Raw genomic sequence first — 25801 nt, 5'->3', positions numbered from 1 at the left:
CTTCCTTTTCATAATAAAATAAATGTTAGATAATTACATATTAATACATATTAATATTAATTGAATATTATTATTCATATATATAAATTATTCTATGAAAATGTTTTTTTAATTGCTTGTTTAAAAACTATAATTTCAATAAGACCAGATGTAAGATTCATTCATCTGAAAAAACTCACCTCACACCTTTACACCTTTTGTGCCTTTGTAGCAAATACCCCAGAGACTTTAAAATGGCTTGGATTGGCCATTTTTCCCCGCGTTACCTCAGTCTATTCTCTCTACTCACATTTATCTGTTTTCAATATTGTCTACCTATTCATCATTCTTCGCCTGCGCTGAAATGCCACTGGAGGAAACACCATTAAAGGGGAAATGGAGGTTGGATATGTCTCGGCTGAGACTCTGAAATCAATATGTCTTTGAACGGATGGGCTTATCAATAGATGGTGGCTTGAGCAAATCTGTAGTGCTGGCTGTTTTAGCCAGAAGGCAGTGAGACACAGAGGGGACCGAAGAGGATCTCCAAAGACAACACACTTGCAGCTAGTGTAAATGCCAACCCCCATTTAGCTCAGTATCCACCAGCGATCACTCTGTGTGAATTTATTGTTGCTCCTCCAAAAGGCGCTGACCTGTTTGATGTGGGGGTCGCTGGTCAAAAGGGCAAATGATGAGATCGGTCAGTCAAGGAAACAGAGCTGCTCTGACGACATCTGCTTATGTTTCTTTTCCTCTGCTATCACTGCTTCCTTGGTTTCTTTTAAATTGGTGCTAGCTTGTGGCTGCCCCCCCCTTTTTTTGAGAGAAACCACAACACTGCGGCCACACACACACAATCTGCTGCAGACTCACACACCAGGAGGCTGCATCCTGCTAAATGTCACGCCTTTAAATTGATATAAGGATGTCACTTGTGGTTAACAGCTGACTGGAGATAAAGTAAAGAGCTTGTTTTTCTCTTATACCTCTTTAATCCAAATCCATCCTCATTCCAGTTGCTCAAGGTGTATTGAATTTTTGCTGAAATGTGTCTCCACATGAAGAAGATCCTTTTTCTTACCGATACAAGCCACAATTTTATCTGTTTAAGGCACTGCCCAGCCGCAGGTTAAGGAAGTGAGTGGCAGACTTGGGTTTTATTGGTTGCGGTGATTGCAGCTGGATGTAGCTCGCCGCATTAAGCTCAGTACCTCAGCCAGCATATAGCAGTAGCCAGAAGCACAGAAGAAGCCTGGAAGCCAGTGCTGCAGTCTGCACGACACAACTGCATCAAATCACAGGCCGGGTTTTGTCCCAGTAGCCAATCCAGGGGGATAGAGGGAGAAAGAAAAAAGAGCAAAAAGAGAGGCTGTGCATGGTAGGATGTTTTCATGTAACACTGCCATGATTCATTTATCTTTTGCATAATTATAAGACTTTTTTAAAATCTAGTTCGCTTTGGTAGATTTTAAGTCTTAACTACATATGATTATTGTCCTGCAGTGGCTGTAGTTTCAATTTAATATGACATTTTTATGCTTAAACCTGGGTGTTTGGCACTGTTTCAAAAATTATTTCTGGGTCTTGTGCCAGTTGCATTGCTTTGAAAATGCCAAAGAATGGGGTTCAACTTGTATTTCTTAATCCCTGTCAAAAAAATGACTATTTGACAATCACATGTGCCCCCTGGACCTTGATAATTTGTGCCAAAGATTAAAATAAGACAGAGGCAGGCAGAAAGGCTCAGGAGAACAATAGTTCTTTCTTATTAATGTCACTCTTTCTTACCTTAATGCTTCCTAGAGGCTCATAAGGAAGGTGAGTAACATGGAGTTGCTTTGCTGAAGAAAACCAACAAAAACTCTTTTTTTCCCCCTTTGCTTCTCTACCAGTAGAGATATCGTTTGTTCCACTCCTGCATCATAACCTAACCCCATAAGCGGCGGAGTCATTCCCTGCTGATGTTAACCTTGCATCGGAAGACTGACAGTAGTTGTGCATCCTTCCCACATTCCTGTAGTCGGAGTGCTGGAAAGATGACCCCGTATCCTGTTCGCTAATGGATACAGGAGCCAGAAACCACCATCTCCTGTGGCAAGTCAGATTGCATGTCTTCATTGGCTAGTTGGGTTGGCAAACCCTCCTCAGGAGATGTGAGCCCCAAGCTTGAGGTCATCATCGATGGTGAGAAGGTCCTCGCTGAGGTCAACGTTCAGTGCCAGAGGTCGGATGTAGATTGAAGCAGTTGGAGGGGGACCACTGGGGCCGTTCTGTCAGGAGCTTGAGCTGACATTTATGTGGATGTGTGTGTTTTTGTGCTTGTGAATTATCTCTGCAGGCAGCGCAGAGCGGTGGACACAAGACTCTTCTGTACGGACACGCCATCCTCCTGCGGCATTCCTTCAGCTCTATGGTAAGAGATTGCACACGATTGCCATCATTGTCACCATCATTTAAAAAATTATTCTAACCAGATTATCACAGTAGAAGGATTTGAGCGTCATTAGCGAGTATATGACATCTTCTGCAGAGGAGTGTGTGTGTGTGACCGCTTTGTCCTGTGTCTGTTGACCACAGTACCTGGCCTGTTTGAAGACATCAAGGTCCCAGACGGATAAGCTGTCCTTTGATGTCGGCCTGCAGGAGGATTCAACAGGTAAAAGGAAACCTTTAGTATAGTTTGCTTTCATCCACCTATTATTGTCTTTCAATCATGCTGGCTCTGTCTCTCTTTGGCGGTCTGTCTGTCTTTGGTTCTTTCACTCTGTCTTTCTCTTTCTCTGCTGTCTTCGAGCCCCTTCTCTTTATCGCTCTCTGTGTTCATGAGCACGTGTTTTTTCAGCATCTCAGTAGATCCCTGTGGAGCGCTGCACAGTGCTGATTACATCTCCGCTACACATTTGATAGTCTTGTTGTGGTACCCTGATACCTGGACCCATTTCTGATTTGCATTATTTTTTATTTCCTACCATGCAGCAGATGAGCAGAACATTTATTGCCATGGTGAAGCCACACGTGTCCAAGTTCTCATTTCTGCCTACTCTCGCCTTATTGCATAATTAGTAATTACAAATGACATGTGGGCTGTAGCAGTGTGGCAGTGGGATAACTGTTGATTGTATCAGTTTGTTTAAATTAAAATATGGAGGCAGCATATACATGTGTATGTATCACCGTAGGTGAGGCCTGTTGGTGGACAATCCACCCTGCCTCCAAACAGAGATCTGAAGGAGAGAAAGTGCGGATTGGTGATGACCTCATCCTCGTCAGCTTGTCCTCGGAGCGTTACCTTGTAAGTTTACTGTTAGCCATTTGATCCATGACACTGTAGCTAGTGTGTGTATATATGAGTGTCTGCTTCCCCTGATGTGACAGAATTTCAGATTATGCCACATACTGCACTCTCCCCATGATCTTTCTCCCGCAGGAGGCTTAATGTTAAAAGCAACAACTTTTTTTCTTCTGGAAGTCTGCTTACAATTACATTAAGCTAAATTTGTTCTGCACTGGAAATGTCTGATTTGGTGGATTATGATTTCTTTAGACTGTAGCCAGGGCCACTTCAAATGAGCCTCTCCTGTTATCATCCTCGTCACATCCCCACATCCTACCGCCATTAATAATGATTATGTTCCTATTGCACTTCTGAGCTGACCTTTTCAGCAATGGGCTTCTTTTACCATCAGCACTCTAAGCTTAGCATCATAGCACTGTGTTATGTTAACCCTGGGAAACATTTCCCCTGTGATCCATGAAGTTGTTGGCAGCAGCCAAGCGGTGTTTACCCCCCTATGGCAGAAGTGCCATGGCCAGATGACCACTATCGCCTTACAGTCAACAATGTCAATCTGGTAGTCTATCCCCGCTGTCGCCCACACAGTAGTATGTGGGGGCAGTACCTAAAGGCTGCGGAGAGACTCTGGGGAGGGAGGATGATCAGGACACAGCTGCCACAAAATTAGTTTTTTGGAGTCTGACACACAGAAACTGTGAAACACAACCATGCACACACACACACACACACACACACACACACACACACACACACACACACACACACACACAGCATTACAGCCCCCAGAGTGTTTAAATTCCCAAACTCTCAAGGCATCTGTCAGTCAGTTTTATGGTTCCTGCAACAATCTTCTGGATCAATGATTATAGAGAGTTTCAGACCTTAGCTGAACTCTGCCGGAAAAGTCAAAATCACATTTAATGTTGAATGAATAGTTACATTTAGTTATCAGAAATCCAGTGTCGATCTTTCTACAGAACCCACCTGCTATCAGCTTATCCTAGAGACTGTTTTACAAAAAAAAAAAAATCTTTTTCTGGTTTATTGTATTAAGGCATTTGAATCTGTAGAACAGAAAAGTAACACCATGCAGGTATAATATCTCAACTAGTGACGCTGCCAATTTCAGCCCTTGTAGAATCACTGCTGTGGATATATGTAAATAAGTAAATGCTGTGTGTAATCTTTCATTCTTTCCTGCAGCACTTATCCATTTCCAATGGCAACATCCAGGTAGATGCTTCCTTCATGCAAACCCTGTGGAACGTCCATCCCATCTGCTCCGGTAGCAACATAGAACAAGGTATAGAATACATACAAAATAACCAGCCTCCATATTGTCTTCACAGTGTTTGTTTCATAAAAGCATCTCATTTAATGTTTTTTTTCAAACATGTAGAATCTGATTATTTTCAATCTAAAGGTGTAGAAAACTTAGAATAGCCAAAGTTTGTCATAATCTTTATTGAGAACTTAAAAACTTACAAAAGTGCTCCCTAAATTTATAACCCACGTATATGTAGTCCATGTATCCGTCTCTGAGATATCAAGCATTGGAGGCAAAGCAGCTATAAAACAGGAAGAGTCACCATATCAAAGTCTTCTCTCCTTCCTCTTCCAATAGGCTACCTGTTGGGTGGTCATGTGATGCGGCTGTTCCATGGACATGACGAGGTTGTGGCCATCCCGGGGTCAGACCAGAGTGAAGAGCAGCAGAGGTGCGAAACACAGCACGCGTTGAACAAACTAGATTACACAGCAGCATTAGGGGTCACACTTTGATGATGGCAAAGCAGTTTTGTAGCATATGTGAAGCTCACTGAACTGTGAGTTACTTACTCAGCTCCCACCTCGCTTTATAAAAATGCCCCTGACCAGCGTTGCATTTGGCTCTCCAGGGAACCAAAATGGCTGCTGTGTTATTTTGGTCTAAGAAAAATGGCACAGTGGCCCTTGAAGTGGGTCAAAACAGCAGGCAAGGCCCATTCACACTCAGCCAGGTGCCAGGAGATGTGTCTTCCTCCTGGGCACAAACACACATACATGGGATCTATTTTTAGAACAGAGAGGCGGGATTAGATATTAATTTCCAGCGTAGGCTTTTGTCCTCGCTTTGTCCTTGAAATTCAACAGACGGAGCGAGCTTTTTTAGAGGTCTTCAGTTTTTCTGGGGCAGATCAAACACACTCCAAGCTGTCACCAGGGGGGTGATGAGGGATTTCTTTTATCTTTGGACCCAGTCACCCATATCACAGATAGACAGTGTAGCTGTGGGTTATCAGGGCGCACGTCTCTGTTTGAAGGATGTGATGCTGCAGTTGGCAGAGTAAATACAGCCCCATGCTTCAGTGTGTGTGTGTGTGTGTGTGTGTGTCTTAACACGCATGAGTCGAACATCCTCCCAGTGAATATCAGTGTGACAAATGAGAGTAAAGAGGTGGTGTTCATCTAAGCCAGGACGAATGACCTTGACAGCATCAGTGGTGGATAGACATTTAAAGCATCCACAGACAGACCACCCACTCATGCTTCTCTGACATCCCCCAGGATAGTCAACTATGAGACGGGTAAAGCCGGTGCAAAGGCCAGGTCCTTGTGGAGGCTGGAGCCACTCCGAATCAGGTGGGTTGTGTTTCGCATGATCCGTTATCTATTCCCTTTCCTCCCTGTCATTGCTACCTATTTTACCTGTTTATCTTTTTTTTTCACTTTCCATCATTCTCCTATTTGTCCGTTCCATGTTTTTCTTTGTGTCTGCTGTTTCCTCTTTATATTTTTTACTCTCTATTTTCTATTTGTCTTTTCCTCCCTCTCCCTAGCTATGATTTAATGCTGCACTATGGCCTCTCTGTCTCTTTATTCCTCTGTCTCCCTCCCTCATTCTCCTTCCTTCTGTCCCTCTCCCTTTCTCTTTCAAGTCTTTGATCCTGGTGATTTTACAGCCTCACAGGGATGCAGCCTTTCCTTTTTCCATTTCACCCGCTGTCAAATATGATATTTGTCACATCTACCGCATTTTTTTGACCCTAGTTGTTTTGAAATTCCCGAACAGAAACAAAGTGCATAATTAGAGAAATGTTTTCAGCCATTTGCTGATTATTTCACCGCATGGCACGCTAGATAATTAACAGCTGGCAGCGATGTTTAGATCAACTTATTATGATATTAGACTTCCAGGGCTTATGAAATGCAACTGTTTCTACTTGTGTGTTTCCATGTGTGCTTTATTTTACTTTTTGGGTGTGACCTTGACAGCTGGAGTGGAAGCCACATCCGCTGGGGCCAGCCCTTCCGACTGCGGCACCTGACCACCGGTCACTACTTGGCCCTGACAGAGGATAGGGGGTTGGTGCTGCAGGACCGGGAGAGGTCCGATACCATCGCCACCGCCTTCTGCTTCAGAGCCTCGAAGGTTAGGACACACATACGCACACAGATACAAGGGCACAAGATGTCCTCTCAAGGTGACCGGTGTCACACGGGATCATCCACGCACTTTCTCATTAAATCCCACAGGAAAGCAGTTACATAGGATGAACCGCCCACTCTCCTTGGACTGGAAAATGACATGGACAAAGAAAATTACAGGAATCAGTGAAAGCATTGCCATAGAGGTTAATTTAGCTGAACTTGCAGACTCTGACTAAACCGACCATTTAGCCTTACGCTGTGTAATGGAGTTTCTAGATATGGCCAGTGATTGTGAGCCAATTACTGACACTTCCAATGTGGATTTAAAGCATGCATTATAGAATGTAAGTGAAGTCATTTATCACCGAAGTCTTCATGTCGATTATGGGCTGCAGTTATATCTGATCCTAACAGCAAAAACAAATACAATCATCTCACTGTGATGGAGGGAGCTGTAAACAGCAGATGCAGTTGACATTTGCTTGGGGAACAAATCTGCATGCAGTATGTCTGTACATTTCTTTATTGTGCTAGCGTGCTCATGCATGTCACACTGACAGCTCTGATGGGTTCATTTTCTCCTCCCCTGCGCAGGAGAAGCTGGAGCAGAGCCCCAAGCGGGACATCGAAGGCATGGGGGTGGCAGAGATTAAATACGGGGACTCGCTCTGCTTCATCATGCACGTGGCCACGGGACTCTGGCTCTCCTACCAGGCACCTGATGTCAAATCTGCCCGTCTGGGTCCCCTCAAGAGACGAGTGAGCAGAGACGAGCACAAAGCACACACCGTTCTGTCTTCAGATGCAAAGCACATACGAAAACAAACAAAATAAATAATAAATAATAAATAAATGAGAGTCCTTGGAGTGGATAATTATTTTGAGGGTAATGAGTTGATTGAGTTAAGATGATAAGATGATATTAGTTCGTATTGCTGCCTCGACTAAATATAAACTTTGTCCCTTGGTTACTATGGCAGAAATGATAGAGGTGTGCATGTGAGAATGTTTGGACAATGTGTCCTCCATGTAAACACAGCCAGATAGCCTGTCGTGTCAGCACCTGTGTCCCAGACATTGTGGCTCTGTGCTGGCTGAGGATGGCTGGAGACTTTCTTTCCATTAAATGGCTCCCTCTTCCTTTTCTGGTCCTTTTTAACCTTTCCCCAACAGTCTATCGTCTCACTCTCTTTCTCTCCTTGCCCTCTCAAGGCGTGCCTACATTCTGAAGGTCACATGGATGACGGGTTGACCCTGCAGCGTTGTCAACACGAGGAGTCCCGTGCCGCGCGAATCATCCGCAACACCACGTTGCTCTTTAACCGATTCATCAGGTATGCTTAACATTGCTGTAACACTGCTGTCCCTCACTAATGCAGGCAGTGACGTGATCGCGCAAATTGCCCAATTAAACCAAATTACATTCCACATTTGTCTTGAGCCACTTTATTAGGATAATCTGCATTATGTCCTGTCACTGGCACAAGTTGCGTAAGAGCCGCACTGATGATGGTAGAACAGAATTAATAGAGATGATAAACCCAACTGTGTCACTTCACCAAATTATAGAAGAAGATTCAAAACCCAGACATATTAAAGCCCCACGGACTCTCACACAGTCCACACAAACGTGATGTAATGTCCCTGCAGATTGTGAACGCACCCAGTGGAGAGTTAAGCTCGGGGCCTGTGAGTTTTGACTGAGTGGGGGTGCCAAAGCCCCAGACAGCTCACTCAGTGGTCTAGTCATGCGTTTCCAAATGGGAAACATTGCAGCGGCGTCACAGCCATGCACAGCTATCTCTGAATAAGGAAGCCGTGGAGCACGTCAGTGGATGCTTCCAGAGCCCTTATTTGTTATCAAACTGCCTGCTGTCCCCTGGGGCGCTAATGGCACGAACATGTGAGAGTCTGTCAACCTCTACTCTCCACCCCCCACGGCTGTGACACAGAATACAACAGGAGCTATTTTTAGAGTGGCCCGGAAATCAGCATTTCAGCATGGATGAACCTGTGGGCTAAACATTGTGTTAGTCATCACAGCTTCTTCGCAAGTCTGCTCAACCTCCCAATTACTTTACCAGGAGGCTATTGCATTTGGGATGAATGGAAGTATTTCACGACTTTACATGATCACAAACATCAGCAGGGACTGCTGTTATGCCTGGATGAGGGTCAACGTTTCTGTCCTCTCTCTGTCTCCTCCCTCCCAGAGACCTGGATTGTCTGGGTGTTAAGAATAGGGTACTGGTCGCGCTGCCTGTTGAGGAGGTGCTCCAGACCCTCAATGATCTCATCGCCTATTTCCAACTCCCTGACGCTGAGCTGGAGCACGAAGAGCGGCAGATCAAGCTGCGCTCGCTCAAGAACCGGCAGAATCTCTTCAAACAGGAAGTGAGTGTTTCCCCATGAAGGAAGGCGTAGCAAAGTAACAGTCCATGAAATATCAATTAATAACACCACAAGCTTTTCCACAGTGCAGCAAAATATTAAAAAAACCCTAGAGGAAAGAGTTTGACTTGTGATTGAGGCAATTTTAGTAAGTGACTGCACATATGAGGAGCTGCAAACTTGCAAAAGAGTATGAAAGTGGAAGGCTAAAGCAATTGATTCTTCGTGGTGTGTTTCAATGCCATCTTGTATTTGGAGGCACTGCATTTGAAGGCGTCAGCAGTTTTGGTGTTGTAAGTTTTCCCAAGGCTGGCACGAGTGCACTGAAGCTTTCTGCTAAGCCTCTAGGACCTAAATTGCTTTCATCAATTACGAAATGTCAGCTACTGAGGGGGGCCTGTGATGTCAACCATCCAAACTCCCCTTAACTCTAACAGGCTATAACAATGTGTAGCCTCAAGCCAACATACATGAGTGTGAATTAGCTAAATGGATTATAGGTGCATTTTTGGTGGTTTCAATATTTGCTAATTATGCATATTTAAGTAATTCATCTTATTTTCCTGTCTTTCTATGATAATATACCGAAACAGCATATCTCTGTCCCGCCCCTAATATATTACATTTAGAAGGTCAATTTGTCACTGTAGACAGCTGACTCATGATTTTTCCTGGGATTATAAATCATCTGCAATTTCCATTTTGTCTTTTTACGCCCTCCATTTAGCATATCTGATCACTATAGATATTTCTCCGTAGTATAAATCACTATGACACAAGCACCAAATGGGACAGGAGTGAACCATAGGGGCTGCATTCAGGATGGTCAAATATTTGAGTATTGTAGAGGAAGAGTTCACCAAATGAAGTTGTCATGCTAATGAGAGCGACATTTATTTTAATGGAAATGTGTAAAATGCATGCATTTCATTTCTTTATTTTATTGTCACATGCATGTATGTAGCTATATTATGTTCATGCGTTGGACCACTGTGCGTTTCTTAGGGCATGCTGACTCTGGTGTCCAACTGCATCGACCGTCTGAACGTCTACAACAGTGCCGCCCATTTCGGGGAGTGTGCGGGGTCAGAGGCCGGAGCAGCATGGAAAGACATTCTCAACCTGCTGTACGAGCTGCTTGGTAAGAAGCTGGTCTAACACACGCAGAAACACACACCACAAATACGTACAAACACACACACACTTAAACCGATCCACTACTGTAATCAGTCACAGAGACGAGAGTCATTGTTTGAAGGTGAAGTAGTTGCAAGTGGTGATGAGGAACTGTGGTGACCTGGTATTTAACCAGCCATTTACAGACGCCTCGCAGTGGAAGGCAGCCTAACATACATACATACATACAGCAACACATGCTGGGAAAAAGCACTTGGTGTCATGTGGTTCAACGCTTACAAAAGAGCTTTCCAGTTAATGTGATGTTCTTCCAGGGCATCAGCACACCAAGGTCAGTCATCACACACCCCCAAACACACACACAATTTTGGGTGTTCCCTGTCTATCAGATGGCTTTTTATCCATTGAATGTCAATTCTCATCACTCTGCTGTTTTCTGTTTTGTTAACTTGTTCGTGCTGTGCTCTTTGTGTTGCTCTATCACAATGTCATCAGCCATGCCTTTTGCAAAATCACTTTAACCTCTTGCATTACAAGCATATGCTTTGTCAGATATAGACATATCTCACTAAAATGATTTGGCAGGGGTGGGGGAATATTCTCTGTCTGAAAATCCTGCTGTCTCCTGCTGTATACAATGCTTGGCTGAAACATTCACCAGTTGTGACATAAAAGATGCATTTGCAAGCAGAAAATTGTGAGCAGGCATGTTCTTCCTGCCATGTTTTTAAATAAGTCACATTCCGAAGAAGACAATGTGGATGTAAAGTGAATCTTTCACCCTGCCACACTGAAGCCTCTCTGCCCTCCAAGGTTGTCCTTCACACTCTTATTTACACTGATTTCACCTTCTGGCTTACATTAGTGTTCCAGCCACGTCTCTCTTTTCCCCCATTCCCTCCTCCACACACCTGCTCCAGCGCAGCGCTAAGTGGATTTGGGATGCCTCCCTCCTTTCTTCTTCATTGAGTGACCCTGTCTTTTTTTTTTCTAGGACATATGTGGGTGTGTTCGTCCGCATGTGTTCATGTCTTTTCTCTCCTTGTGTCATTCCCTCTTTCTATCTTAGGCATCTTCCAAATTAATATGTATAAGGGTGTCAAAGCAGAACCTCGCTCCTTCCTTGGTGTGGGACGGGCATATAAGGTGTCCACCTTTGGTTGACATTGCTTTTGCTGTTGTGTAGGGAGTGAGATTTGACAGTGCACTGAGGGAGATCCATCGCACCACTTTGAACAAAAATACTGTCTTCTATAAGATTTGACTTAACGCACATTTTCCTTGTGCCCTGCAGCGGCGTTGATTAGAGGAAACAGAAACAACTGCACCCAGTTTTCCAACAACTTGGACTGGCTGGTTAGCAAGCTGGAGAGACTGGAGTCTTCCTCAGGTATACTCATTACAACATTGTGAGATAACTTCAAAGAGACATTACAGATGTATCCAGTTCTTTTCTTAGCAATCCAACACTCCTCGACAGGAATATGAGTCTTAAAATGTAAAAAGATGAAAAATATATAGGTACCTTTATTTTTTAAATGTATGTTAAAGAATGTAGCAGCAGCAGAGTGTTCCCTGTTGATCCATGCAGAATGGATGTCTCTTTGACGAGTGTCCTCGAGTGTGTCTTTCTCTTCTGCGGGTGTTAATTAATTGATGAATTTGCGGCTGTGCAGGCATCCTGGAAGTTCTGCACTGCATTTTAATTGAGAGCCCCGAGGCCCTCAACATCATCCAGAGAGGACACATCAAGTCCATCATATCACTGCTCTACAAGCACGGACGCAACCACAAGGTGAGCAGCAAGTAGTGATGTGTTAATCTGGGGTGCTATCTCTACTGTGATATAAACTAATAACACATCCGGGCTTTACATTTTTGTGTCTAATGTGGTTGAGGTACAAGGAGAATGTTGACTAAATAAACGTGAACAGTTTGAGGTTGTGGTGAAAAGAAACCACATACTGAAAATACAGTACAATGCAATAAATTATAATAAGACAATTAAATATAGTTTTAAACGAATAGTTGACATGATAGTGACGTTTTTGCTTATTTGATGATAACATCTATACCATGCATACATTTGTAAGGTAATTATGTAGCTGGAGCCTGCAGCCAATTAGCTTAGCTTAGCATAAAGACTGAAAAGAGGGGGAAACAGCTAGCCTAGTTCTGTGCAAAGGTACAAAATCTGTCTACAAGCACCCACCGTTAAATGGCAAATTTGGGTTTTGTACGGATTAAACAAGATATAACATGTTAATTAGTCAGCTTTAGAGGAGCTGGCAGGTGGATTTTGTTAGCTAATTTTGGTTCTTTATGCTAAGCTAAGTTAAACGACTTCTGGCTCCAGGTTAATCTTTGCTTAAAGACGTGAGTTTGCTATCTTATCTTCTCATCTAGCCCCAAGTGTGTTTCAAAAATGTCAAACTATTCTTTTAAGATGCATACTGTTATATCACCAGTAACTTGGATGTTGTCAGAAACTTTTAGTCAAACAAGAAAGCTCACTTCAACTATTAAAAGTGCCTCTTTATCTTGCACCCAGTCATCTCCAGTTCGTTCCTCATTAGGCTCAACAAAGTGCTTCACTGGATGCACATTCATTTCCATAACAGTTCCCTTTGGGCCTCTTTGTCACCTCTTTTTCTTTTTAGCTACTAATTTATTGTGCTTACCTTCTACCAGTATACAAATGTCCACCTTTGACAGAAGGCTCCTGGGGGTTTTGTTTCAGTCTGTCCCTATTATGAGATCAGGAGTAGGCAGTGAGCTGGCCGGGTCATATATCAGTCTGAATGTATCATTTTGCTATGGAAACAGGAGAAAAGGGCCAATGATAAAGCATGAGCCTGTCTGCCCTTGTCTGAACGTCCCAGCCCATTTAATTCTACAGCTTTGTTTGTGTAACATCAAAGGGATATTATTGGACATGTTTTTGCCCCCAAACAGCCTCTCTGAGTAATTATGCAGTGGTTGCATGAAAGGAGTCTGTCTCTAGAGCAACAACTTGGACAGTGATTAGAGACAACAATAATTAGTAATTTCTGAAAAGGTATGGATTAATATGCAGGGTTTAATAGGGAAAATGAGGTCAATGTGTAATAGGTGATTGGGGAACTGTTGTGCTCTTTCTCTACTGTTGCTTATACCCCCACCCTGATGCCTCCACTTTCTTTTTTAGATTCTGGATGTCCTCTGCTCGCTGTGTGTGTGTAACAGCGTAGCTGTGCGAACCAATCAAAACCTAATCTGCGATCATTTGCTGCCCAAGAGAGATTTGCTGCTGCAAACCCAGCTGGTCAATGACGTCCAGAGGTTAGCAAACCATCCACGCACCACGGCTCCATTCAGCAACGTGCTTAATAGATATGTACCTATGGTAAATATATAAATGTAGCTACATTTAAACTTCCAATAAAAGTCAAGAACGGTGTTCTTATTTTGTTACTAAATGACCACAGTACTAGTCTGTGAATGGGTTTCACCAGCTATTCGAAAATCCATCTACAGTTTCACAGGAAAGAAAGGGACTGAAACACGCTGATTGATTAGCAGCTTTTAATTGTTCAAACAGACTAATATTTCAACACTACTGTGTCAAAATGGACATAAGGCATAAGGCATAAGGCAAAGATATACTCTTTATAGTCAATCAGGTGTACAATTCTCATTCGATAACTAGTTGAACAGGATTTCAAATCAGTTGGACAATGCAATAGTTCATAATGCAGTGTATTGTTATAGTTATGAGAAAAATGACCGACAACGTCTTTAAACTGGACTTTGGACCGTGTACACTCAAACATGACATGATGATTTGGACAGTGAAGCACTGTATACTGAGTCTGTACTTGGCCTTTAAATCTCCTGTTATCTTCTATTATCCTTTAGCTTGTAGTCTCTGCACTATAAAAAGAAACATTTTGGTGAGATTGAGATAATTTTAAATCAAATCTTATCTCACAAATCTCTTTGGATCATTTTCCTGGCTCTAGTGAAGTGATGCTTTGCTCTGCCTTGTATCAAGATATCAACACTTCTTCCTGAATCAAATACATTAATGGCAAATTGAATTATCGTATCCTAAAGGCATACCTTTTCATTAGATTTAAAGAAAAACATTGCAAATGAATATGAGAATGTCTGAGAATGTGTTCCTCTGCGGGATAACAAATCATTTTATGTTTCACTTTACTGCCAGCATGAGACCGAACATCTTCCTAGGGGTGAGTGAGGGCTCAGCTCAGTATAAGAAGTGGTACTATGAGCTGATGATTGACCAGGTGGACCACTTTGTGACCAGCGAGCCCTCCCACCTGAGGGTGGGCTGGGCTAACACCAAAGGCTACGCTCCCTACCCTGGAGGAGGAGAGGGATGGGGAGGCAATGGAGTAGGAGATGACCTCTACTCGTTTGGTTTTGATGGACTCCACCTCTGGTCAGGTCAGTGGGAGGAAGACGATTACTGTGTTTGTGTGTGTTACTCAGCTCATATCATAATATGCAAATGTATAAAGATGAGCTGTAACCCTGGGCTTCAGCCAGGTCGTGTACCCTACAGGGATGAACTCCTTGCCCAGAGTGTGTGTAACGGTGTGCATTTGTGTGTACAAATTTGCGTGTTTAGTCCTGTTCATGTGTGTGTGTGAAAGAGAGACGTGTGCCAGCATCACTCACTGGGTCATATTTCACATACTAACTGTGTGTGTGTGTGTGTGTCCTGAATAGGTCGTATCCCGCGGGCGGTTGCATCCATGAACCAGCACATCCTGACCTCAGAGGATGTGGTGAGCTGTTGTCTGGACCTGGGAGCTCCCAGCATCTCTTTCAGGATCAACGGACAGCCTGTTCAGGGCATGTTTGAAAATTTCAACACAGACGGTCTCTTCTTCCCTGTCGTCAGCTTCTCTGCGGGGGTCAAGTGAGTGTTTATGTGTTTCTCCTGTGTTTTGTGTGAGACTAGCAGACTCCCTGAAATTCCTCAGTGATGAACGAGCTACACTGACAGATGAGACCAACAAGCTCAAGCCAACAAAAATGTATAGATATACAATGTATCGCCTAACACCTACACTCACACAAATACTGCCTGCATGAAATCCATTGAATCCACCTACTCACTCTGGTCCTTGAAATTGGGCACAGGTAAAATAAGCCTGCTTCATATTTTGCTTTGTTGCAATGGTGACCACAGATTGTGTGACTGACAAGACTTTAAAATGGAATTTCAAGCTCCAGCAGTTTTTCCATGACTCCATGATTGACTCTGACTTCGTAGAGCAAAGCAGCATTTTGCATTAACAGCTTTTACTCTGTAAAGCCCAGAGACAGCTGACACCAAGAGGCCAGACTGATTTTATTTGGTCATGTACGGTATTTGAAAGTGAATTCAATTCTTATTGCCTGATGAAAAAGGAATACCATACCTGACGGTTTACGAGCAGTGGAATTGAGAGTTGCATGTGATTCAAGCAAATTTAGTTTCTTAAAGCAATCAGGGTGTTGAAGCAACATGCCATTGCCTTTCAAGATGGTGGAATGTCTGCACCCAACAACCACTGAAAGACTCTACAGCCATGCTAGCAGCTCTGTGAGTGTGTGCCTTGAGCTAAATGCAAACGTCAGAATGCTAACATGCTCACAATGACAATGTTAACATGTATTTTATAAACCAGGTATAATTTTTCATCATTCACTGTTTAACATGTGAGTATGCTAACAATTACATAATAGCATTAACACAAAGTACATCTGAGACTGACGGGAATGTCATTAATTTGGCAGGTATTTGACTATAGTTTAAGGACATTTTTACTTGATGGTGGTAGATAAATAGTCAGGGGGTCACAAAAGTTGATCACAAAGTTTATACCATTTCATGGCAATCCATTCAGCAGTTATTTATTTCCATAAAAAACTAAAATGTCAGCCTCAGAGAGTGTGTAGACAACCATCTTCCTCCAACAATGCAGACGGTGTAGCTAGATGCTCAAGAGTTGAAATCATTCATAATCATAGATCATCAATGTAAGACCATCAGCTTGTGTTTCATCTGTCTCTTGCTATTCATGATTTGCGGAGCTAACGTTCTGCACTTGATATGGAAAGTGCCACCTTAGAACCATGTTTTTGTGTGGGTTATGACACCTCGGAGCTTGTACTTGAATCTGACCCACTGAACAGGAGCAGCATCTCCAAGGATTTAAATGCCCAGAAAATGACAGCCTCACATCTTTCAGTACTGAGGCTGCGATCAGAATGGGCTTGGTTGCATCACCACTACTACTTGAGCAGCTATTTTGGGCGGCCTCAGGAGAGCCTCTTCACAGTGACGGCCTGAGACTTTTTTTTAGTCTCAGAGCTAAACTTGTCCTCGTTAGAGCAGAGACTGGAACTGATTGAAGAGAAAAATTTGTTACTTTTAGCTGCATAGTTAGTTTGCTTTTCTCTTGCTGCTTCTATCATTAATAGCTGTCTGATTATCTGATTAAATATATAATTTATATTTACACCACCCCCATTAATGAACTTTTTTCTCCTACATTTTTAGTGTGCAGAATAATAGAATGAGCCAACAGATAACCAATATTTTCTCTTGCTAGGGTGCGTTTCCTTTTGGGCGGTCGACATGGCGACTTTAAGTTCCTGCCTCCGTCAAGTTACGCTCCATGCTATGAAGCCCTGTTGCCAAAAGAGAAGATGAAGGTGGAGCCGGTCAAAGAGTACAAGAGGGATGTGGATGGAGTCCGAGATCTGCTGGGCACCGCACAGCTCTTTTCGCAGGCCTCCTTCATCCCCACCCCTGTTGAAACTAGCCAGGTAAACTAACAGGAGAAGAGAATAATGTTCATTTTTAAGACAGACATGTTAATAACACTCTCACTGTTTAACTTTCTCGTGCCTGTTTTCTCAGATTGTTATGCCGCCTCATTTAGAGAAGGTTCGAGACAAGTTAGCAGAGAACATCCATGAACTGTGGGGCATGAATAAAATTGAGCTTGGTTGGTCATACGGCAAGGTGAGGATCACGCAGATTTTTCCTTTCCTTATGTAATACTCAACACAATCATCACCCTGGATCGAAAGATAAAAAAGCATACTCCATACGTTTTGTCATTTTTGTGGAGAAAATAAATATCACAATTACACATATTCTTAACAAATTTGAGTTAAAGACTCAGCTTGAAATGCATTAGCTGTTAGCAGTATTAGAACTGAATCATCAAAAGCCTGTACGTCATCTTGCTTTCTCTTTTATAATTTGCGGTTCACACCGAAAAGAGGGTAAGTGGAAAGAACACTGTCATCTCCCATGTTTGATGCTTTTCATACCATTCATTTAGATCCTTCATTCCAGTTTGTTTGTAGGTAGCACAGTCATTGTGTATGTGTTTCAGTGTAAATCATGAATTACAAAGTATTGTTTCACCAAAGGGCATAACAGGGTGTTTTGGCTATTTCAGCGCAGCAATAAACCAAGAGGGGGAAGCCTGTATTTTAATTGTCTCCATTTAGTTTCACCTCTTTAAAAATACATCTTATATTGATTCTCTAAAAACATAATCCCTAACCAAGGGTCACTTTGCTGCTGTTATAGTTTGACATTTTGGGAAAAATGCTTGTTTGCCTTCTTACTGAGAGAGTTATGAGAAGATCAATCTTTTAGCCTATCTTAGGGTAATAATAAAGACTTGGAATGGTTCTCTTCAAAGTTCAAACATACAGCCAGACTCGAGACTTTAAGTACGGATTATTCAAACAAGATACAATATGTTTATTTGTGAGTTTTAGAGCCGTTGGAAGGAGTTCTTTTTGAGAGAGCCAGGTTAGCTGTTTCACCCTATTTCCAGTGTTTATGCTAAACAAACCATCTATTGATAGTTGTTCCTTCAAGTTAGTTTATATCCTTAGAATTATTTTTATATTTAGATATTTTTTGGGGCTTTTTAGCCTTTAATCTGATAGGAGAGTGAAGGAAAGACAGGAAATTTGTGTGTGTGAGCCAGGGGGGTGACATAAACAAAGGGCCGCAGGCTAGATTTGAACCTGGGTCACTGCGACAAGGACTCAGCCTTCGTACATGGAGCGCGCACTTTGCCAACTGAACTAACCAATGCCCCATCCTTAGTATTAGTTAACATAAGTAGAACCTACCGTATAATATATTGTATGGGATCAGTTGATTGAACACTCAAAGTGATTATTTAGTATTATTTCACCAAATTCTTCAATTAAATATGTTGTTGTACCTGCAGTTTATATGGTCCAAAACATAAATTCCAATGACAAAATTTTGTCAGCAAAAGACTGGTTCTGGTTTATTGTACGTTAGTTAATGGATAATGCCAAAGTGACCTGTTTTGCCCTTAAAGGAACAGATGACAACACAAACAACAATGTGGACACAGCTCTTATGTCTATAATACAAACATGTATACCAGAGTCTCCCCTGTGTTAACAATACTGCCAGCTTTTAGAAAGGCCTTCACCCTTTCCAATGCCTTGAAAGAATCTTTAGGAAGAAGATATCTGTGTGAAGTGTGAGACCAGTTTGATATGAAGTTTAGTTTTTTTGTTCTTAGCTCAGATGCTCTAACAATGTGTAAGATAGAGTTAAAACATGTTGAGAGATAGCCATGGTGTACATTATAATATATATTTTCTCGGATGTGGTTACACTGCAGCTCATTCTGTGCTCTGCAGCTGTCACTCATTGTGATTAATTACAGCGGCATTCATAGTAGATGCCCTACAGTAGACCAAATAAGCTAAGTATTGTTTGGTATTTAGCCTTGGTTGCATAAAATACCTTTTGCATTTGTTGTTTGTTCCGCAAATGTAATTCTGTAAGAGATAGAACTGCCAGAGAAGAGACTTCCCGTAGTGTTCTTGTACTATTCACAAAAGAGCTGGCTGGTGTTCATTGAACCCACACACACAGCTGCATATCTGTACACAGCCCTGCATGTTTTCTTGGTAAACATCCGCCGCTGCCATGCCGCCTCCCCTGAGCAGCATTGCCAGGGATTATTTGGCATAAGGTGCAGCCTCCAGAGAGGCCTTACACCTCTCACTTGGTATTCTAGTCATACACCTTTCTATCTCCCCCAAGAAAACATGCTCCCTTGTTCCTCTTTCATAACATGTTCACTAGAGTAGTCTTATCACTGCAACCAGTAGCAGCCTGTATTTAAACCACATCCCCCCTCTCCTTGTTAGCTCACAATGACACTGACTTATACAGCGTGTATTTCATATGCATATATTTAATAAACTTTCCCACATGATTTACATGCATATAAAGTGACAGGCAACAAAGGGAAGTTGAAATATTTTTCCTGTTCTTTTTCTCGCAGATAAGGGATGATAATAAGCGGCAGCATCCGTGCCTGGTGGATTTCTTCAAGCTGCCGGAAACTGAAAAGAACTACAATCTGCAGATGTCAACAGAGACTCTGAAGTATGTTGAGCATTATGGATTAATTCTCTCCTTGGCACTCAACTCAGTGAGAGAAGCAGACGGATTAATTACAAACAAAAAATGTTAAGATAAAATGTTTTCTTTTTTAACTGTTGTTTATGAGCATTAATTAGGAGCATCACATACACACCTGGAGGGAGACATTAAACCCTGGTACAGACTAATTCAATCAGCCAACTCACATAGAATATATTATAATGTGAGTGTATAATATGTACAGTGTTCATGTTTGGCGACAGCATAGCTTTTCAGGTGAGGCTAATGGCTTAACCACCCAGCCATGATTAAAATAGTGCCTTTGATGTACAGTATGTTGCAGTGAGAGGAGGATGGCATGTGAGCGTGGTAGCAGCCTTAAGTTGGCTACCTGAACTAGCTTGCGGGCTTGGCTTCGTTTTAGACTTTGATGTTTGATTTCCAAGGGGGAAAAAGTAAGAATTTACACGTATAACCACTGTTTGGATAATTACTAACATGCAGTTGTGGATCTTACCTCCAGTGTATTTGTTTGTGAAATGCATCAGAGAAAAGAAATGTCCAGAAGTGTAAGATTTAGGCTTAACTTCCATCCATATCTGCTTGGACATGCTGCATTATATGTCTTTATAACTGCATTTAGGCAGTTTCGACTGAGTTAAATTTCATTAAAGCCTCAGTTTGAATTTAATGTACAGCATAATCTTTGCCCGACCATCATGTCAAAAGAAATGAAATGCCATCACCTACAGTCTAAATGAAGGAGTACAAACTCATAAGGATTCAAATAAATTATCTATAAGATAATAATAAATTCACATATGACCCTCACTTGAAGATTAGGAAATTTACGTGTCTACTGTTGTTCATCCAAACAAGTTTTGCTGGTCCTTTTCCACCTGTCAGTGCTTGGTGCAGTGGCCGACACATCTGGGTGACACTGATGGGTTTCTGAGTGACGTCAAACTAATTTTTACTATCACTTTGTCCTCTCACAAGGTGTGAAGACAATTTGGCAAAAGCACTTCACATGCAGTGCATTGCTCTGGGTATTATTTGGCCTTTTTCTCCTGACAGATGAGGACACGCACAATTTAACCCATCACTGCCCCGTTTAAACACTCCTATCATCTCTTTTGCTACGCTTGGATCTATGTGTACTGGAATGTAATGTAATGTCAAGGTGTGGATTACACACAATCTGCAGACAAGCTTCATTTATTCACTCACTTTATGTTGTTTTTTCCCCAGGACCCTGCTGGCGTTGGGCTGTCGTGTAGCTCAGGTCAATCCAAATGCTGAGAGCTCCCTCAAAAAGATAAAACTCCCTAAGAAGTAAGTGTGAATGCTTATATTTCCTGTCTACATTCCATAAGAACACACGTCATATTTAAATGTAGCTCCGTTCAGACTGTTTATTAAAAATGTATGTGTAGTTTAAATTGAAACATATAACACCTAAGGCATTTCTGTTGGAAGAGGAAATATGTAATGGTAATATATAGTGGTGTATATCAGGCTATAAGTGTAGGCAACTAGTAATGATGGATCTACCATTTCATAGCTAAATATTTGTATTTTTCCCCCATTATCTATTTTACTGTAGCTACATGATGTCCAATGGTTATAAGCCGTCTCCTCTGGACCTGTCTGACATCAGACTGACTCCAGGTCAGGAGCTGCTGGTGGACAAACTGGCAGAGAACGCACACAATGTATGGGCCAAGGATCGCATCAAACAGGGATGGACCTATGGCATTCAGCAGGTACACTGCATGTATTCATGTACAGTTTGCGGGGACCAGAACAAGCTATCATTTTGGTGAAAAACATCTAACCATAAAAAGCACCCAATCTGTTCATTAAATACAATTAAGGAAGCATCCCCATTTTTTTTAATTATATAAATTAAAACAGGGAGGTTTTTCTACTGCTTCAGGCTTTGCTTCTGTATTTTTTATGTGCTCTGTTTCTCCTTCATGGTTCATTAATTTACCTCCCATACAGTCTATACCTTACAAGTGCACATGTCAGATGGTTTGTTTGGTCGGACATTTCCCAGCTATATGTCGTTATTCAATATGCAGCAAGATGTTATGCAGTAAAGGGCAACAAGACATTGAGCCAGTACAGATGGTACAGTGTGTCTCATCTCTTCTACAGTGTGTCTCATCTCTTCTAAAAGACGAACAAGTGCTAATATACACTGACATTTTTCCATTTGTCCCAGCTCTGCCATTTTACCCAGTATTAGTAACTAATGTTATATTTACATGTCATTCTATTTGACCTTTTAATTGTTAAAATAGCTGGCTAATTAAACCCACCTGATCTACATTGGTGAAACACTGGAAAGCAGATGTTCTCATTCTCTGTTCAGTTTGGAGTTTGGATGGGTCATAGTTGATAACAGGAGACCAGGTAGCTGGCGAGCGCTTTGGAAAAACGCCACAATTAAGCCTTTTAGTGACTTTAGTGAAACTGTTACCCTGACAAGGCTGTTGTTTGTGATCTGTTTAACCAACACAAGATTTCAAATTAAGCTCCACAAATCTGCTTAAGTGGTATTAATATGATGCTTCCATGGTTGCGCCTCGGCCCCTAGTGGGAGTACTGCTATGGGAAATGAAAGATAGGAAAGATAAAGGAGGTGATGGGCAGCAGTAACCCAATGGCAATAAATGGCCAATTAACTTATCTATTACAGGGATTGACAGCACAGTTGTAACAAACACAACAGCTGTATAACTGAGCTATAATATAACTGGCTCCCTTGAGCCGGCCTACGGTAGATGAGGTAACGAGGGATAGTTGGGAATGAGTTTGCTACAAATGGGTGCTTTTTTTCTCCCTGCAGGATCTGAAGAGTAAGCGCAACCCTCGCCTGGTTCCCTATGTTCTGCTGGATGAGCGCACCAAGAAGTCGAACAGGGACAGTCTGCGGGAGGCTATCCGCACTCTGATTGGCTATGGATACAACATTGAGCCCTCGGACCAGGAAGGCGGTGAGTTTGGGTTTTTTGGGTTTGAGTTTGTGGACTATCAAAATTCACAGACATCCAAATTATATAGTACATGATAAAATGTTCATGACAAAGAATGGGAAAAAATGTATTTTGACAAGTGTGACTTAATTTTCTAGTCCAGATAAAGGATTCTGCTTTCCACCCACTTTTAGTCTACAGCAAGAAAGAATAGGGGTGTGAAATGAAATTAGATGAAAGGGGATTTTGGTGGTTTTGTAGCAGCAATCTACAACCTCACACTCTGGCTTTCCCTTCGACCCAGTAGGACAAGTGGTTGAGCGGCTCAGCATTGACAAGGTCCGCTTCTTCAGAGTAGAGAGGACATATGCGGTAAAGACCGGGAAATGGTACTTTGAATTTGAGGCTGTGACGGGAGGAGACATGAAAGTGGGCTGGGCCAGACCTGGATGTAAGCCAGACGTGGAGCTTGGCACGGATGAGCTTGCTTTCGTTTTCGATGGATATAAGGTGAGCTGCCAACCAGATCAAATCTCTAAATATTCATTCACATTGTGTCGTGGATTTCATGTGGATAACCCCACAGAAAAAGATCTTCTAAAATCAGTGGGATTCAACTTTTGTGAAGAAATTACTTGAGCTGGAAATATTCTGTCGTGCATATGCTATAATCTAGTGTTTTATTTTATGCTTGTACTGTACATAGGGTCACTGTCTGAACATGGGCAGCCGCTTGTTCGGGCGGTGCTGGCATGCTGGGGATGTGGTGGGCTGTATGATCAACATGGAGGACAAGTCCATGATCTTCACCCTTAATGGAGAGATCCTCATCACCACCAAGGGATCTGAACTCTGCTTCACTGACTTTGAAACTGAGGATGGTGAGAAAGTGTGTGCATGTCAATGTGGACATGGCGTGTGTGGTGACAGAGCCAGTTATAGAGGCTTAAGGTCAGGGAGTGATCAGATGATAAGGTGATTGTAGTTGTTGGACATCTTTTAATAAAGCTTTCACATGCAGAGCAAAGAACATTAACCCAGAATGACCATGCTGGGGGTGTAAGTGAAAAATAAGTGGCTCCCCGTAACGAAATCACCCTTATTTAATGTGACACTTGTAAATTGCCTTTTTTGAAAATGCTGGATTGGTTTTCCCTCCCCTCCTGCTGTGTGTTTTCTTAGAGGCTTTTTACTCTCCCTCTGCTTTTCTCCTCCACTTCCTCTGGCTGTCCTTCAGGATTTATTCCAGTGTGTAGTCTCGGCCTGGCTCAGGTGGGTCGAATGAATCTGGGGAAAGATGCAAGCACCTTCAAGTACTACACCATGTGCGGCCTGCAGGAAGGATTTGAACCCTTTTCTGTCAACATGAACCGAGAGGTCACTATGTGGTTCAGCAAGCGTCTGCCCACTTTTGTCAACGTGCCGAAGGATCACAACCACATCGCAGTAAGAGGAGGGAGCAATTTGTTGGTGAAAAAAAATCACAAACTTGGTAACTTGCAAAGACTTTTTTCCTGTTTACAGGTAACCAGGATTGACGGCACCATCGACAGCCCCCCATGTCTTAAAGTCACCCACAAGACGTTCGGCACCCAGAACAGTAATGCTGATATGGTGTTTTGTCGCCTCAGCATGCCTGTAGAGTTCCACTCCGTCTTCAAATCCAGTCCTGTTGTAGACATGAACGGAGTGCACGAGGAAGACACACTTAAAGTCAAACACAGGTACTCATCTCCCTTAAAATCATTAGTTTACCCCATACTCCTTCAAGCAACTCCTTCCAGAGCATTATACCTAACATGTTTCTTTGCTGATCTGCTTTCATAACTGAAGTCTAACACTGCACAAACTGTACAAACTGATTTGTACGTTATGATAACCTGTTGAATGTTGTTGTAGATATCCATTGAGATCTGTGAGGCACAGTGAGGAGAGCAGAAGAGTGGACTACAGCAGCATCACTACGGTATTGTTTGTCTGTGTATTTGTTTGATAGAGTACCATTTGGTTGCAACACCTGCAATGTTGGTTAACTCTTGCACGTGTCATTACAGTACTACCACTCGGTAAGGGTCTTTGCTGGTCAGGACCCTGCCTGTGTGTGGGTTGGATGGGTTACCCCCGACTACCATTACTATAGCAACAACTTCAACCTCGGTAAAAACCGTACAGTCACCGTAACCCTGGGTGACGAGCGAGGACGAGTCCATGAGAGGTGAGAGCATTTTTATCGAAACAGTCTTATTGAGTTTGAACAATGGCTACACATGTCCTCATGGGTTCTTTTTCTGTAACACTTTACTTAAGGCCCCCCTATTTGCAATGTATAAACAATATAGAAATAAATGGTCTATAACATATTATAATATAGTTGTAAGCAGATTAAAGTTTAAAGATTAAAGAAATGGCCAAAAATGTTATCACGATAAAAACATTCCATCTCATTCGATATCGATAATTATTACGATGAATGTCAAATCGTTATTTCTTTCAACTTTAAAGGCTGATTTTTGCTCCTGACTGAAAATTTAAGAAACCAGATGGTTAATTATGTGATTAAACTTTTCTTTATGGCCAGAATGGGACAAACACTTGATGCCAAACAGTGGATCACACAAATCTGAGGGAGAACATTCAAAATTATTATGATAATAATAATATGATATTATGATGAAAAAAATTAACAGACATGATTAGTAAATCTTTTTTAGTCCCTTTCCCCAACAAAATAAATATTTGAATAGAAAAATTAAGTGCTAATTTGTTCGTGATTCAAATGAAATATACCAAATAGTTATTGACAATATACTGAACATTTATTATATTGATACTGAGGAAAGGAAATATTGGGATAATTATCACTGTTTATTGCCCAGCCCTAATTAAAGTGTTGTCATGTATTTGTCAACATTTACAACTTCTCCTGTGGACACAAGTAGAGGCTGCTGTATGAACAGAAAAATGTATTACACTATTATTATAAACCACAGTTGTAATAATATAAAATATGTATTCATAGGAGAAGTTATAATTGTTAACAAATACTATAAAAGTATATTTGTTTATAACTACATGATACCATTTTATAAATCATTAATCAAATGTTTATATAGTGCTTATAAATTGCTAAATTCAAAC

General features: G+C 41.9%; 1 protein-coding gene across 1 annotated transcript in view; it reads left to right on the top strand.

Moving 5' to 3' along the window:
- LOC119910706 (ryanodine receptor 3-like) overlaps positions 1 to 25801 on the top strand; it is a 123569-nt gene that overhangs the window by 46738 nt on the left and 51030 nt on the right. Inside the window, 28 exon segments of the mRNA XM_038729443.1 lie at positions 2321 to 2395; positions 2560 to 2638; positions 3162 to 3274; positions 4481 to 4580; positions 4902 to 4995; positions 5825 to 5899; positions 6533 to 6689; positions 7283 to 7447; positions 7901 to 8022; positions 8902 to 9082; positions 10085 to 10220; positions 11511 to 11606; positions 11893 to 12011; positions 13404 to 13537; positions 14424 to 14665; positions 14951 to 15143; positions 16825 to 17041; positions 17136 to 17240; positions 19579 to 19682; positions 20931 to 21014; positions 21286 to 21445; positions 22537 to 22684; positions 22971 to 23173; positions 23370 to 23544; positions 23901 to 24109; positions 24188 to 24387; positions 24563 to 24629; positions 24718 to 24878. Of these exon segments, the coding sequence (XP_038585371.1) occupies positions 2321 to 2395; positions 2560 to 2638; positions 3162 to 3274; positions 4481 to 4580; positions 4902 to 4995; positions 5825 to 5899; positions 6533 to 6689; positions 7283 to 7447; positions 7901 to 8022; positions 8902 to 9082; positions 10085 to 10220; positions 11511 to 11606; positions 11893 to 12011; positions 13404 to 13537; positions 14424 to 14665; positions 14951 to 15143; positions 16825 to 17041; positions 17136 to 17240; positions 19579 to 19682; positions 20931 to 21014; positions 21286 to 21445; positions 22537 to 22684; positions 22971 to 23173; positions 23370 to 23544; positions 23901 to 24109; positions 24188 to 24387; positions 24563 to 24629; positions 24718 to 24878 (3914 nt within the window).

Source organism: Micropterus salmoides, unplaced genomic scaffold (genome assembly GCF_014851395.1).
Source record: "Micropterus salmoides isolate LMB-PRFRI ecotype aquatic unplaced genomic scaffold, ASM1485139v1 Ms_hic_scaffold_19, whole genome shotgun sequence".
In the NCBI taxonomy this organism is placed as follows: domain Eukaryota; kingdom Metazoa; phylum Chordata; class Actinopteri; order Centrarchiformes; family Centrarchidae; genus Micropterus; species Micropterus salmoides.
This window is presented reverse-complemented; position numbering and strand designations above follow the sequence as displayed.